General features: G+C 39.0%; 1 protein-coding gene across 42 annotated transcripts in view; it reads right to left on the bottom strand.

The window, feature by feature from the left end:
- NCOA7 (nuclear receptor coactivator 7) overlaps positions 1–17,271 on the bottom strand; it is a 159,889-nt gene that overhangs the window by 53,647 nt on the left and 88,971 nt on the right. For all 42 annotated transcript variants that reach the window (XM_077999368.1, XM_015137491.3, XM_077999379.1 and 39 more), the window contains 2 exons: positions 5,207–5,286; positions 1,783–1,890 (listed from right to left, as the gene is read on the bottom strand). In XM_077999368.1, the coding sequence (XP_077855494.1) occupies positions 1,783–1,890; positions 5,207–5,286 (188 nt within the window). The remainder of the gene's footprint in view (positions 1–1,782; positions 1,891–5,206; positions 5,287–17,271) is intronic.

Raw genomic sequence — 17,271 nt, 5'->3', positions numbered from 1 at the left:
CACCAAATTATACAGAATAGCAACCTTCTGCAAAATATTCTGCTTCTCAAAACATTATTACAATCCTGACATTCAATACTCTTTTAATGAGACATGCTACATTGTGGCATGTATCAAATATTATCTTTTGCTGTTTGTTTTTGAGACGGAGTTTCACTCTTGTCACCCAGGCTGGAGTGCAGTGGTTCGATCTCAGCTCACTGCAACCACCACCTCCTGCATTCAAGGGATTCTCCTGCCTCAGCCTCCCGAGTAGCTGGGATTACAGGCGCCCATCACCAAGCTTGGCTACTGGCTAATTTTTGTATTTTTAGTAGAGACGGGGTTTCACCATGTTGGTCAGGCTGTCCTTGAACTCCTGACCTCAACTGATCTGCCTACCTTGACTTCCAAAGTGCTGGGATCAGAGGGATGAGCTACTGTGCCCAGCCAAATATAATCTTAAAACGATGACCTTTAATATTATAAAACAGAATTCAGAGCTAATCATGTAACAACTGATGACTGATCAATATTGGTATTCACTGTCTCCTATCTTTCAAGTCATTTAAACCTCAGTTCAATCCAGAAAATATTTGAGACAACAATAAAAAACACATTAAAATAAAAGTGGGAAAATCAAAGTCAAGGAGATATAAGATGAGGATTGATTACTACTAAAAATATACGCACCAAAACTAGTAACCACTCATTAAGAAGTGGGCCATAAAAGTGACTCTAAGTTGCCATATAATTAATGCAAAGAGACGACATCATTAGTTAGCAGAATTCAATCTCCATGAGATAAAAATGAAGAAGTTTCTCAGAAGTACAAATACTCTCCTATAGAATCTCATACAAAGGAGCGTCCTAGACGGAACCATTTGTCCTCTATGATGCACTAATAGTAAATACAATAACCAGTTTTGGAGTATTGCTTTTTACAGCATCTTCAATATGGGTCAATGGCAAATGTCAAAGTTTATAGTTCTGTAAAGAGTAATTTACAAAGGACTAAAATTTTGTGGTCTTGGTATACAGCTCTTATTTATCTTATATTATACAGCTAAACTAGAGTAATGAATGGATGGCGTTTTTCCCAAGCAATTCTCCACTAATATTAACTTTTTTTGCATCTGAACTCTTAAAAAAAGTATTAGGTAACAGAAATTGTGATTCAATCGTCTGAACATTCCAAATGTCGAATCTAAGGAGTAATTCCTAAGCGTAAACAGTTGGCTGCACTGTAGAGAGAGGTGGGCAGCAGCCAGAACATGTGCTACCTCAACACGGAAGTGAGCCTGGATCATGGGCAGGGGTGAAAGTCTCCTATTGCCTTCAGAAAATAATTTTGGGTTTGCTCCCAACACATATGCAAATCAGGATTTGAGGTCTTAAAGTTCTTAACCATACAGCAATGCAGTCATTTTAGCCTAGAAAAAAAATTTTAAGCTTGTGTAGCCAAGGAATCCTGTGAATATGAAAATATCACAAAGTTGAGCTGGGTGCAGTGGCTCACGTCTGTAATCCCAGCTACTTGGGAGGCTGAGGTGGGAGGATTGCTTGAGCCCAGGGGATAGAGACTGCAGTGACCCATGATGGTGTCACTGCACTCCAGCCTGGGCAACAGAGCAAGACCCGGTCTCAAAAAATAAACAAATAAAAATAAAGGAGAGAAAATATTGAACCAAAGCACATTATCATTTATGATAATACTATGACAAACAATAGTGAGACACTGAAAATGGCAATAAAAGATAAATGCAGAACTTCTAGAGTTATATACAATAAGAGTATAATTACCTGGCCTGGAACAATAGTATGTGTGAAAAGTTTATTTAGTTCCACCAATTTATTGGGAGTGATGTTAAATTTCAGTGCTATGGAGTTTAGGGTGTCCTGGTTTCCAGCCTAGAATAATCAAACAAGTAAGAATCAATACATAAAGCAAAAAAATCAATTTTGATAGATACTATTAATTTATCTGCAATATGAATAAATAATAAAGTAATAGTTCCATCAAGATAGACTACAAAAAAAAGAGTGAATACGTTGTCAATTCTTAATAAAATCATTTTAAAGCAAAGTCTTAAATGCAATTCATTTCTGGGCTTCCTCATTTTCAAATTTCACTGTCCACTAATAGATTTCTAATTTTACTTTGGTGCAACTTAGGCATATGAAATAAAGGTCTATGAGCTATAATGAAGACTACAACAAGAAAAAAATACAATGTACACACAGTCCCCACCCTCAGAGGAAGTGGGGCTACTTTCTTTCTTGTAATTTTCTGTCTATTTGCATGACTTTTCTGTATACTATAAACTGCTGGTTTGTATGGCAAAGCTGGCAAAATGTTTTCTCCTGGGTTCAGCACACTGCTTGATACATGGAGGGTACTCAAAAAGTTGATGAATGAATACTGTGAAAACAAGGAAATCAGAAAGAAATTCAGATTAGCTACCAATAATTGTTCACTGTCATTAAAACCACAATTTTCTACGGTCAAATTAGTGTTATTCTCTAAATCTATGAAACTTGTGACATATGTCCCAGGTGTACACTTTTCTTTCCTTCTGTAGTAGAAGAGGAACAGGAATAGAGGGTAGTGAGGAGATGAGAAACTTCACAGGAAAACAGCTCTACCCAGAAAAAAAGTTGGCTCCCTGAGGTCACGTCAACATCCCAGGACAAACTCCCTGACCAGAGTTGCCAGATAGACTTGCTAGTGGGAGGTCACTCTGATGAATGTCACTGAGAGGTTCCCATTGATAGCCCTGGGTCAAGACCGGTATAAGTTCTTCGTAAGCAGAACTGGCTCCACCAGGTGAGCCTTGAATTATGTGGAGATGTGAGAAGGCTGAAGGAAGATGTGGACTGGTGAAAGGGTAGAGACGTAGGAGGAGAATTAAACCCATCGCTGCCTTCAGTATCAAAGGTCCAACTACTAGATGAACTGTCTCAGACTAAACAAAGCTTAAGGTTACAGATTACATTGAAACAGCCTCAAAGCATTTCTAGAACAAGTTAGGATACATTATATGTAGTATGTATAATTTTTTAAATCACTAAAGTAACAACATAGGCCCCTACTTCTACCCTAGGCAAAACTATCTCCACTAAAAACAAAGTTAAAAAATATTTTTAATACTGTATTATATATTTGTATACTACATTCATATTTTTATGAGTAAGCTTATAAAACATACACTGTATAGGGGGATCAGAGAGTGAGAAAAACTTTAACAATCTGCAGTTATTAAAGATAAGATATATATGTAGAATTAGGGCACAGACCCCGAGAGGGATGTTGGTATCATTAAATGACTGAAACTAAATCAGAATGCTTGATCATCCATAGCCCAGGAGTAATAAAAGCAATCGGGTAAGTGCTAGCAGATTCTTTAAACACAAATTTATATGAGTTACCTTTTATTTCCAATGGCAAGCACAAAGATAACTTGCCAAATAAAACTAATCTCCATAACATAAAACAAAGAGGTAGGCATACCTGCATTATTGATTTGATCACTTGTTAATATTTAATTAATTTGGAGGGGTTTTTTTCTTTTTCTTTTTTTTTTTTTTTAACTGTCACTACATTGTTCAGTATATACTGTAGGAAGTAACTACTGGCAAAAGCACCTCTCCATTCTTTGGAGGGGCATGTGAATAAAGGTGCTAGACAAATACATACAGATCCTAATGATTATGGCTTTAGAAGTAATATTGTTATTAATAATAAATAATTGAGTCCAATACTTCTTGAGTGCCTATTTTGAGGTAAGGCACTATTCTAGGTGTTATGAGGACCAACAGTATATTTTAGACAATGGTAATATAAAATATAATTATCCCAAATCCTTTCTAAAAATGACTATGCTTAAAAACTTTAGAAAGATGCCTAGAGATGTTCACAGGGCATTGAGCATGAAAGCCTGTGACAGAGATCTTCAGTGTGGCTCTACAGAGGCTTGCAGATTTACTATTCCAAAAGAAACACTAGCAAAGAATTAGATCTTGCTGCCTGTCTTATATAGGGTCTGGCATTGCTTACAAATAATGACTATAAAATAAGTACACATTAGGAAAATACAACCAGGCAATGGCAACAGCACTTAATTTCTTCTTAGAAGTCAAAGAGAACACTCCTCAAGAGTGCTATTTAATAGTGAATTAAAATAGATCTACAACTGAGTGCCCACTTTGTGCCAAGCCTAGGATACATAAGATACAACAACTCCCAGCCTCCAGGAGCTTATGATGCAGTCACAGAGATGAGCACATGGCACACAGTGTGGAGCTGTAGTAATGAACACACACCTAGCATTGTTCATCTACTGCTCTACAGTAGGGAATTCCTGCAAGCTACGAGGAATATAATGCTGAACAAAGAGAGGTCTAATCTCTCTTCATGGATGTATAAATTAAAACATGAGATACAGATTAAAATAACAGTATGCTAATGAATCAATAATGTCAAACTGAGATAAATTATGTTAAGCAACATGATTCTATGAGAATGTTAAAAAAGGGATCTGGCCTAGACTGGTGGGCAAAATCACAGAAGGTAGTAACAAACATGAAGAGTAAGGGGATGAAGATGTCAAGAATTAAGTTCTAGCCTGCATAAATGTAGGAATGATGGAGTCACTGTTTCCTGAAAGAGGACCAAGCATGGAGGACTAGGTGGATATGTTGAGTAGCCAAGTAAGTACATAGCTTTGGAACTTAGAAAGAATGTCTGGGTTGATGACCTAAAAGTGGTAGTCCCTGTTATATCAAAGATAATTCAAGTCATCAGCTTGTTTGGAGGTTCTAACAGGGCAACACAGTTACTGGAATACTCATGACCCAAGAAATGTCCTCCTCTATTGGGGAAGGTCATCCTCTTCATTCAAGCTCCATAGGGATGCACATGGAGTGGTGGAGGAAGAAAGGGATTCCTGCCTAGTCAGCCAGATCAGCCTAAGCAATGCTGGTGATCAACAGGGTGATGGATGTTGCAGGCAGATCACCCTCACATTCTCAAGTCACTGGTTTATTTGAGATTGACCCGGGAGAAAATACAGAGGAAAAAGAAATGACCTAAAACTGGTCTTAAGAAGCTTCACTGTTTAATGGGTACACAAGAGGAATGCAGCCAAGGGGCAGGATGTGTGAGGGAAAACCATTATATAAATCTAATGCTATTAACAAACATTTATACCACCTTGGTTATACTTACAGTGTATTCCATAGTCCCATGGGGCTTCTGAACCACCATCTTCTTCTCTTTTTTATCATGTGTTTTGTTTTGATTGTCATCTGAAGAATAAATTGTATGTAAATAAATAATTTCATTTTCAGGGACTGAAGACAGGGTAAAACTACCATGTATAAAAACCCACTTTCAAATCAACTGACAAAAAGACACTAATAGGAAAATGGACTTAGCACAAATAGATCACACTCATAAAAGCACACTATTCATCCTGAATAAATGATTAACATTAACTATAATTAAATAATATAAATAAAAACCATGAGGTAATGTTTATAGTTACTAATGGTTTAAATGATAATGTATAATGATTATGAAGTTAGAGCAAAACCAGTGGAGTTACTATATAAATGATGCCTAATGTAAATGAGTACAGTCCTTTTAGAAAGTGATTTGGTAATATGTAACAATAGCCATAGAAAGGTTCATTCTGACTTAGTAATCCTTCTCTTAGGAATTTATCCTAATGACAAATTCAAAAGAAGAAAAAGGCTATATATCAGCATATGGTCACTGTAATACTATTTATAACAATGAAAACAAAAAGAATACGTCCAACAACATACTAAGTTGGACCATGGATTTTACTTTTTTTTTTGGGTTTTTTGGTTTTTTTTTTTTTTGAGACAGAGTCTCACTCTGTCACCCAGACTGGAGCACAGTGGCATGATCTCGGCTCACTGCAACGTCTGTCTCCCAGGTTCAAGCAATTCTTCTGCCTCAGCCTCCCGAGTAGCTGGGATTACAGGTGTGCGCCACCACGTCTGGCTAATTTTTGGATTTTTAGTAGAGACAGGGTTTCACCATGTTGGCCAGGCTTGTCTCGAACTCCTGACCTCAGGTGATCTGCCTGCCTCAGCCTTCTGAAGTGCTGGGATTACAGGTGTCAGCCACCGCACCCAGTCAGATTTTGCTGTTTTTATAGGTCAAAAATGGCCAACCATTGGCACCTGCATATGATTCAACCTAACTGTCAGGGTTAAATATATCCTGATATACTAATTCAGATATCAGAAACCCCAGAACCATACTGCAATAGATAAAAATGTGACAAAAAGAATATAAAATTGAATTAACCATGAAAAGATGCTCCAACCTGTATGTGATCAGAAAAATGCAAATGAAAACAATGTATCATTTTACACCTACTAGCCTGGTAAAATCAGAAAGCTGTATAATTCCAATGTTGATGGAAATGCGAACACTACAAGGAATGTAAACTGTTCAGTCATTCCAGAGAATTAAGTATATATAGCTCATATGACCTAGGAATTTAATTCACAGATAAGTATCCTCTCCCAACAGGTATATACTTTATGTACACCATAAGGGACCCGCTGGAGGATGTTCATCACAGTATTATCTATGGCAGTGAGGAGATAGAGGGTAAATAAAGCATGGTAAGTAAGCTCTGGGAATCCAGAGCAATTAGATTCCAGCAATTAGAAATAACAAGCCATAAATATACACCAAAAGTGTCAACAGGTTAACATAAAGAAAAACTGAATGGGATGTTAGTATCCATCTGTTTTAACATATATCACAGATGGACACACACACAAAAAAACCACACAAATAATTTTCAGAAGTACATAAAAATAAAAACTTATACACATTGAACACAATAGAATAGTGTCGAGTTGGGGAAGAAATGGGAGTGCAGAATGAGAATAAAAGAGAATGAATGATAAATGACAAGAAGCCGAGCTTGGATCAGTAATGATAAACCATGATATGAGAAGGGTGATTAACTCAGCCCTCTATAGCTGAGGTCCTACAAGCACACATACACACACACGGAAATGTCTCAATGATATCATCTCATCTATATCACAAACATGGGGGTCCTAGATGAAAACTGAGGGGTGACATAGAAACATGAACATAGTTAATTCACATAGGATTTATCTGACTTTTAAATATTTTCTCTATATTATTTAAAAATTAAAGCCAAGAGGAAAAAATAAAACTTAAATAGATGCTTCCATTACAGTCCTGTTCTAGTCATCTATATCTTCAAATCAGAACTATTCATGGAACCAAAGAGACCCTGAACATTCCTCTAGACTATAAGAAACGATCTCCAAACCTACAGGCAACCACATCTAAATTACTTCAGGAAGACAGGACTATTGACCATGTTTTTAGATCTCCAGACAAGGAGATTCCAAAGTGCAATCACCATATTTTACAAATCTTAGGAAGGAAAAAATGTAAAAACTGGTTTGCTTAAGTCTTGGTAGGTAAGCAATAAAACATTAAGAATACTCGTCTTTCTTTCCTTCTAAAGAATCTGAAAAATCTTTTTTTTTTTTTTTTTTGAGACGGAGTCTCGCTCTGCCGCCCAGGCTGGAGTACAGTGGCTGGATCTCAGCTCACTGCAAGCTCCGCCTCCGGGGTTCACGCCATTCTCCTGCCTCAGCCTCCCGAGTAGCTGGGACTACAGGCGCCCGCCACCTCGCCCGGCTAGTTTTTTGTATTTTTTAGTAGAGACGGGGTTTCACCGTGTTAGCCAGGATGGTCTCGATCTCCTGACCTCGTGATCCACCCGTCTCGGCCTCCCAAAGTGCTGGGATTACAGGCTTGAGCCACCGCGCCCGGCCCCTGAAAAATCTTAATTGTTTGCTTTTGCTTTGTTTACATGGAAGATGAATGCCCCAGGTTAATTCTTCCCCATAGTTTCTTTTGGGATTAGGTTAAGTGTTGTTCATTCCTTTTAATATCTCAGCTCCATTTTCTTTGTTGCATACTTCTGCCCTTCTTGCTGTCATCATAAACAGCTGTCACTTAAGGTCTTCGTGCTATCAGAATAGTTTCTTTATATCATTTTGTAGGTAGCTTCCTATTTCTAGAGCCCACAATATGCTTCCTTCTTCCCATGTCTGGCAGCTTCTGGCCAACGCCCTTCCATAAGCTGTAGCTAGATATCTCTGGTCCCAGTGGGCAGCGCTACTAAAAGCCACCAAATTGTGACAGTTTACATACTGCACAGCTACAAAAGAAAAACGCATGTTGGCTAAGCCTTGCAGGATAAACTTAACAATGTACACCTGAGTTAGTGCAAAAACTAAATTACCTTCCATTGCCACAGGTGGGTAGGCTAGAAAAATGTCAAGCATGTAGTATTACTAAAGGAAAAAAAAAAAAAAGCCTTCCCATCAGAGTCTAAGATGTTGAGATCATGGAGGTAAAGACCATGATGTACCCATCCTTAAATGTCTTATGTCTTTTTTTTTTTTTTTTTTTTTTGAGACAGGGTCTCACTCTGTCACCCAGGCTGGGGTGCAGTGGCACTAACATGACTCACTGCAACCTCCACCTCTAAGACTCAAGCAATTCTCCCACCTCAGCTTCCCGAGTGGCTGGGACTATAGGCTCATGCCACCACACCAGGTTAATTTTTGCATTGTTTTGGAGAGATGGGGTTTCACCATGTTGCTCAGGCTATTCTCAAATTCCTGCGCTCAAGTGATCTGCCCACCTTGGCCTCCCAAAGTGGTGGGAACCACTACACCTGGCCTTGCCTTGTATATATGGTTGAATAAACCTTTCAGTACAGATGAATAAGCCTGATAAGTTTGATTGTGAGGCAACACTTTTCACTGATGTAACATCACACCAGGCAAATCATGTGCACCTGCCAGAGCCACAAGGCAAATACTATGTTTTACAGTTGGCTCAATAGAGAAGCAAAGAGGATCTAATTTAACTGCCTTTATATCATTATAGCTCAAGGCAAGGTTTCATATTGCTTCTGAAATAATTGTTTTGCAGTGAGTTGAAAAGATGGTAAACTATGTGTCTCCATGAGTGAAGTCCTGTGTGTCTGGGAACTGGGTTCTGCAGCACGTAGTCCACAAAGCACTGAAGGGGCTTTTGGCCCTGGTGAGATCTAGTACGAGGCATGAGCTGCCATGGGAAAGGACCACTCCATTGTGCTTTAGGATGGTGCTCCAACCCTAGCGTTTTAGGTAAGGATCCACGCCCATCCCGAAGGGTGCAACTGTCTTCCAATGACACTGACCTTTCCCGCTTCAGGCCTCCTCACAGACCTTTCTACCTATCCAAATTCTGACCCTCCTCTTGTGTACAAGAACCTGAGGCAAATGACATAAAAGTATCTACTGCCAAGGGGAAAGTTGGCCAAGTATCCCTCGGAAGCCATTTACAGCAAAGCAACTGAACCTCGTTCCTGCCCACCTCTGAAATAAAGTCTTCAAAGCAGGTTTTCTCCAGTCCAATAAAACCTGACAAAAACCCTACAGAAATAAAATACAGGCCCTTCAGCCTAGCCCATTTCTTTCTGCATAAATCCTGGAGGTAGGAGCTGGAATGGGGAGGAAGAATGGGGTACCTGTGTTTACCTCAACCCAAGTGGATCTTGGTGCCCTGTTCATAAGTCCTGCCACCCCCCTTGTCACCCCATAAAAGGGCCTGGAGTGTCCAGAACACAAGACTCTAAGCTCCTGCATCTGAGACGATCCCCAATACAAGTTTACAGAAGGAAGACTCCTCTTTCTCCATGCACTGGGGCTAAAAGAAGATGCTACCTAGCAGTATGCCTGGGGCCTGGAGGGGCGTGACAGCCAGATGTGAAGGTATCCCTTGTAGTGGGGATGCTGAAGTCTTGGATGAGGCTATGACATCAAGAGAATAAATTTTAAGAGGAGGCCTGAAGTTTGAGAACAGAATCTAAGGAAGGCTTGATTTAAGGATTGAAAAAAATATGGCTGATATAAAGGCGGAAAAGCAATTACAGGGATGGGAAAATGAATGCAATGTCACAGAGGCCATGGAAAAAAAGAAGGTGGTGTAGACACTGTGAAATGCTGAACAGAGGTCCAGAGATGGAAACCTGGAAATGGATGAGTGGAATTCACAGAGAGGTTCTGAAAGTAAAGGGAGCTCAAGACAGATGCTGTCAACATCATCAGTAGAGTAGGGGTAAGGTCATCTGCTAAAATGTAGTGCAGTGAGGGTATGATTGAGGGAGTAAGAGTAATGAGATTTGGAAGAGTTACTATGGCAAAAATGAGGTTTCAAAAATGTGAACATTAAGAAGTAACACTATACTCTGGGGTGGGGTCTCAACACCAGGGTAACAGGCCACATAAGAAGTAAGCAAATAAGTGGCTACCTGTGTGGTTATACAGAGCAAGGCAGCTGGAGCTGGATGAGCAGTGGCTGAGATACAGGTAGTGAGATATCAGAAGAGTTAGGGGAATGGCATGATGAATGAGTTTCCTATTGCTGCTATTACAAATTACTACACATTTGTGGCTCAAAATAAAGCATAAACGCAGATTTATTATTTTACAGTTTCATAGGTTAGAAGTCTGGCATAGGTCTCACTACTTTCCTTCTGGAGGCAGAGTAGGGAAGGACTGGTTCCCTTGCCTTTTCTCACTCTTGGAAGTGGGCTACTTTGTGCCCCGGAAGCAGGGCCTTGAGCCCTGGTTTTTCTCAGAACCAGCATATCTAGCCAGTTCTGCGTTTGCAGGAAGCTCGAGCCAAGGCCCTGCTTTCACCCGCAGAGTCAGCAATGCTGCCTGAGTTGTGTCATGCTCTCTCTCCTGCCTCCCTCTCACTTTTAAAGTCCCTTGTGATTGCACTGGGCCACATTGATAGCCCTGGAAAATCTCCTTCAGGTCAGCTGATTAGCAACCTCAATTTCATCTACAGCCTTGATTCACCTTTGCTATGTAACCTAACAGGTTTGGGGAAATAGGACATGGGCATCTTTAGGGGGTCATTAGTCTGCCTGTCACAATTGGAGAACAGATCTGTGGGAAAAGACAACAAAAGAAATTGAGGTTCAAATAAGAGATTTTTGAGTACTGAAGTAGTGATGTGAGATGTGGACATTGAGTATGCTGGTGGGGGGAAGACTGGGGAGGGTATCAAGAAACGAACTGCCTAGATACGCTGGTTCTGAGAAAAACCAGCAAGAACAAGTCAATACATAATGTCCTTCAAACTGGAGCATCTGGCTCCTGTCACAGGCCCCTGGGGACTGGGTGAAGTCAGGACAGGGGACATGATTCATTATTGTGCTTGAAAACAGAATCATACAGACATCTGTGAATTCCCTGGATCTTGATTCCATAATTTCTACTTAGATACAGGAATGGAAGAAAAGATAGTATGTAGCCTTTTTTCTGTTATTAACAAGTATCTGAACGAGCACAAACAGAAGTTTGGAAAATTATCAGGTTTCTAAATTATATCAGGACCAGTTCTGCATGGGGCGTACACTTACTATATGCCCCTTCTTTCTTTACTCACCCATGAACGACCAGCTCTCTCCTCCATCTATTTCTATCGTAAGAGCATCTGAATGGGGTTCAGGAGGCTGACAGCACAGGATCACCAGTAACTCTAAAGGATAGTTTCTATGACCTCCAAATGAAGGGAATTCAAAGAGGCAAAAATTGTCTGTGTCTCTCTAGATTTTTCAAAGAAAGGGGTACCCTGATTTATGAACAGGAGAATCTGTTTCCAATGACAGGCATGTCCCTACAATAGAAACTGATCCATTCAGCTATGATTGCTGAAGCAGTTTGATGGTATTAATTATAAAATCAAGTCATGTACCATCTCACTTACGTCATCAAACATCTTTCTGATCACAGTTTGGTTTGGGGTCAAAATGAGCTGGGTTTAACTAGCAACCCTGACACATTTTCATAGCCGTGTGATATTAATCAAGTTAGCTGAAATCTTTGTGCATCAGTTTATCTGTAAAATGAAATTTTGAGAAAATTAAGCTGATTCATACAGTGTTCATCTCAGAGCTTGGCACAGAGCACATGCTTAACAAATGCTATTGTTATTAATAATAATGTAGTCAACATAAGTAAATAGCAATTTGAATAGAGTAGTATGTTAAAACAATCATAAACCATGAGCAAAAAGGTTTCATCTAGAAATACAGCAGTGATATAGTATTAATATGATAAAGCTTTATAAATTGTTTAAAGGAGAAAAAGAATCTGATCATTTTGATAAATGCTAAAAAAGCATTTAACGAATTAAACAGCCATTATTGTATTTTTTTAAAAGAACAAAAAAATTCCAACTGTTAGAAAACTATGAATAGAGTGAACTTCTTTAATGATGAATTTTTATTCTGATAGTCACTAGAAATATGCTTCTGAAAAAGCAATGCAACGCTAAAGAGTATATATGAAAAAGAGTTTCTTCATAGGAATGAAAACTGAATGACTTCACAATGTCACTTCCAGGTCTATAGAAACGGGCTTATTACCTAAACACAGCACTGGTGAGGCCCCACCCCCAGCTTTCTGGAAGGAAGATTCCAGCTGAGGAGAGGGAAAAATACCCACAGGCACTGCATGAGCTCCACCACCTTTCTTTGGTTTCAGCTGTGCTAGGAAAGGCCTAAATTGCCTAAGAGCAATTCTAGCAAAGTTTTTAAGGTTTCTGCACATGGTACCCACCAATTTAGTGGTATCCACTAAAGTACAACATAGAGGCGAACCTAATGTGAGGCTAAACCACAAGTATTTCAGGTCATAAAGAAAAAAGCCTTGTAGTGGAGATAAAAGCAGCAACACTACAAACATAATGGAAACTCCAGGATAAAGAGGGAATCCCTGCCACTCATCAGAGGTTACCTTGCACAGCACCACAAGGCCATCTCTGCGTCCGAATGCGCTACAGGTACCCACACGCTCAACGTCTCTTGAGAAATTAAGCACTCTTCTAACCTCTCCTAAAATACACCTGTATAAACTGAGATGAGCTCTTACATCAGAAACCAAAAGCAAAAGTAATTTTTTTAAAAATAAAACATTACTAACATCAATTTATGGTTTATACCCAACTTTGTTCTGAAATCTAGTCAAAGCACCAGATGAAAAGTTTTAAATACTGAAAAGAAATGAAAATGTGGTCATTAGTGGATAACATAATTATCTGCGTAAAGAACCAATATTATCATGAAAATGTCAAAAATTCACAAAGTTGTTCGCTAAGGTGGCCAGATATAATAATTTTTTAAATTTTTGTAACAGAAGTGTAATCGGAAAAGTCCCAGGTAAAGTGGTATCAAACTATGTAACATCTAGGAATAAGTATAACAAGACAATGACAAGATATATATAAAGAAAATTAAAATGCTTAACTGAAGTGTCTAAATGGACATAATACTCCTAAGTAGGAAATCTCATCTTTAAATGAATATTTCACTTTTATCAAATTAATGTTTAAATGCAATTTAAATAAAAAATAATGTTTTATGGCAAAGGAACACTTTCCAAATCGAAAACCATGCTTATCTAGAAGCATAAATATATAAGACTATCCAAAATTATTTTTCAAAGAGAAGTGAGGGTAAGCACAGTCTACTGATGTTGAAATACATGATTATAAAGCCACAGCAATTAAAACATTGCAGTGATATCACCAAAAAACAGAAATTTGGTGAAAATAAAAGCACCATTATAAATGAGAAGAGGCTGGTTTTCCCCATAAATATAATGTAACTTAATGTTGGAGGGAAGGTTCTGGCATCAGATGGACTGTGAATGAGAGTCCTGGTCTACCATCTGCTCACTAGGTAACCTTAGGGAAGTAACCTAAAGACAGTCTCCCAGTGCACAAAATGGGGATACTACTGAATTCCCAGAGTTACCGTAAGAATTTGATAAGGTGATTCAGAAAAAGCACTTTGCAATGTGCACAGTAAGGGCTCAAGGGACTTTAGGGATTATAATTAAGTGAAGCTAGATGAATAATGGCTAAGATTTGGAGAAAAATTTGGACCACTCTCAAATCAATACAGATAGATTCAAGATTGAATAGCAAAAAATAAAGTTATATGTCTTTTTTTTTCTTTTTGAGATGGAGTTTCGCTCTTATTGTCCAGGCTGGAGTGCAATGGCACGATCTCAGCTCATCACAACCTGTGCCTCTCGGGTTCAAGCGATTCTCCTGCCTCAGCCTCGCAAGTAGCTGGCATTACAGGCATGTGCCACCATGCCCGGCTAATTTTGTAGTTTTAGTAGAGATGTCATTTCTCCATGTTGGTCAGGCTGGTCTCAAACTCCCAACCTCAGTTGATCTGCCCACCTTGGCCTCCCAAAGTGCTGGGATTACAGGTGTGAGCCACCGTGCCTGGCTTAAAGTCGTATGTCTTTGAAGAAAATATAGCACTTGTATTTGCCTAAAGAAATATCTTCTTGGCTGGGTGCAGTGGCTCACATCTGTAATCCCAGAACACTGGAAGGCTGAGGTGGGAGAATTGCTTGAGGACAGGAGTTCAAGACCAGCCCGAGTAAGATGGGGAGACCCTGTGTCTACAAAAGAGAAAAAAGAAAGAAAGAAAGAAAATATAAAAAATCAGCCAGGCGTGGTGCTACATGCCTAAAGTCCTGGTTACATGGAAGGTTGAGGTGGGAGCATCACTTGAGCCCAGGAGATAAGAATACAGTGAGCTATGATTGCACCACTGCACTCCAGCCTGGAAAACACACAGAGAGACCCTGTCTTTAAAAAACACAAAATAAATAAATAAATTTTAAAAAGAAATAACATCTTCTCTATTGGCAATGCACACTTCTCAAATTATTGACCTGACTCTATAAAAAGCACAATTAAAACATTCAGTATTGTTATGTAGCACTTTATAAAGTATAAGCTGTTACCATTACATTTTTTAAAAAAAGATGTGTCAGGGAAGAATGAACCCTATACTCAATATGAACTCTGTTTTAACCTGTGGCACAAAGGAAAATGTCATGCAGTACATGTTACCTTCCTTCTTTCAAGCAAGTCACAGGCAACACAGTCCTCGACTAAAATGAGTCATACTGTGGTAAAATCTAAAACGCAAGTGCTTAAAGCACAGGGAAGTTATCAATCTTATAAAACGCTTTGCTCTAGAATCTACTACTGCACTCAGCATGGAGAAGGTCCCCCTTGTTTGTGGAAAAAACTCAGACTTTGGTGCCAAAGAGGGCAGGGTATGAATCCTGGCTCCATGCTAGCCGACAGTGGATCCCTGGCCAGTTACTCAGCTTCTCAGTTTTTACATTTGTGAAATAGGCTACATGTTTTGTAGCAGATCATGGTAAGTCCTAAATTAAATAGTGAAATAAGGGATCTAACACAAAGGAGATATTCATGGAAAATAGTTCTTTCTGTTCTTCCTTATGTCTGATGCTGCTTCTCCTCCTCTTCTCACCCTCTTTCCCACCCTCCAAAATACTTTTCTGAAAACAGCTTTTTCTTTTCAAAAATGGATCAAGGACCTAACTGTGCACATTAACACTCCAGAAGAAAACAGAGGAAATATGAAAGCCAATTTCACATGAATCAAAACTATATACAGCCATTGTCTTAGTACATTCAGGCTGCTATAACAAAATACCCTAAACTGGTGGCTTATAAACAACAGGAATTTATTTCCCAGAGTTCTGGACACTGGGAAGTCCAACATCAAGGCACTGGCAAACTCGGCATATTTTCCCCTCATCCTGGTTCGTAGACAGCGCGTTCTCAACCAGGCAGCTCTCTGAAGTCTGTTTTCTAAGAATATTAATCCCAATCATGAGGTTGCCACCCATATGGCCTCATTACTTCCTAAAGATCCCTCCTCTTGATACTATCACATTGGGAAGTAGGATTTCAACATATAAATTTGGGGTTGGGTGGGGGGGACACAAATATTCAGACTATGGCAGTCATTTAGACACACAAATAAAAATAAATAAATAAAGGTCATTCATTTTCCCTCCAATCAGAGAGACCAATGTTGGCAGTCTGGTGAATATACTTCTAGAAACTCTCCATACCTCTTTTTATATGTATGTAGGTGACTTATTTTTTTAAACAAAAATGGAATCATAATCAGCAACCATTGTCAACCCACTTTTTTACTGTAGTATTTGGTGAAAATTTCCCATATCATTAACTATTTTTCTACTTCATTTTAAAATGGCACATAGTAATTCCATTTTATATCATTTATGTTATTTTTCATTTTCCTGCTATTTTAAACAATGCAATGATAGTTACTGCAGTTAAATCTTCTAAATATGCTCATGACTGCTTAGGATGAATTACTAAAAACAGAATTGTTGGGTCAAAGAATATGCCAAAAGGGTCTTGATAAAAATGGCCAAATTGCCCTCCAAAAAAAAAAAACCTGACCGCATCACTCTTCAGCCATCAATGTATTTGCTAAGATTTAAATGTTATGTCCCCTCACAATTCATATGTTGAAATCCTCACCCATAAATGTGTGGTATTAGGAAAAGGGGCCATTGAGAGGTGGTTAGGTTATCTTGGCAGTACTCTCATGGCTGGGATTATTGCCCCTATAAATGAGGCCAAACACCCCTCACCCTTCTACCATGTGAGCTCAGAGTGAGAGGATGGTGGTCTATGAGGACATGGGCTCTCAACACACTCCACATTTGCCAGTGCCTTAATCTGGGACTTTCCAGCCTCCAGAACTGTGAGAAATACATGTCTGTTATTTTATAAGCCACTCAGTTATATGGTATTTTGTGGATCGAGCAGCCCAAACAAAGACAGAATTAGAGTATTTTTCCTCTTTTATCCTGTACTTAGTGAATCTGTTGTCTTTCCCTCAGCCCAAACCACATTTGGGCATTTCTCTTACAATGAGATTTTTTATAATGCAAGTGAATATAACAAGACAGATTAAGTAGGGTATGAGATTTGCATTATGCAGACCACTATGATTATAATGGAACTAGACTCTGAGTTCAAGTTCATATGCAGTAGGACAGGCTTGTTAAGATATAGTTGCTTTTGCATAGTGACTGTACCTTTTGTTCCACAATGACAAGAATGGGTTACAAAATATTGTGTTAATGAGAGTGCTGGGGCTGTGAGGTCAGGAAAGGAGTGTCCCTTGAAACAAAGCTGGTGCAGTCACAGGTGTCCTCAGGGGTGTTTGTTTTACAGTTACTTAATTGTGAACACTCATGCTCCCTAACTACTGGGGTTTCTAAGGAAATATAACTGATTTCTAGATT

Source organism: Macaca mulatta, chromosome 4 (genome assembly GCF_049350105.2).
Source record: "Macaca mulatta isolate MMU2019108-1 chromosome 4, T2T-MMU8v2.0, whole genome shotgun sequence".
NCBI lineage: Eukaryota > Metazoa > Chordata > Mammalia > Primates > Cercopithecidae > Macaca > Macaca mulatta.
The sequence above is the reverse complement of the archived record's forward strand: the minus strand, read 5'-3'. Positions and strand labels throughout refer to the sequence as shown.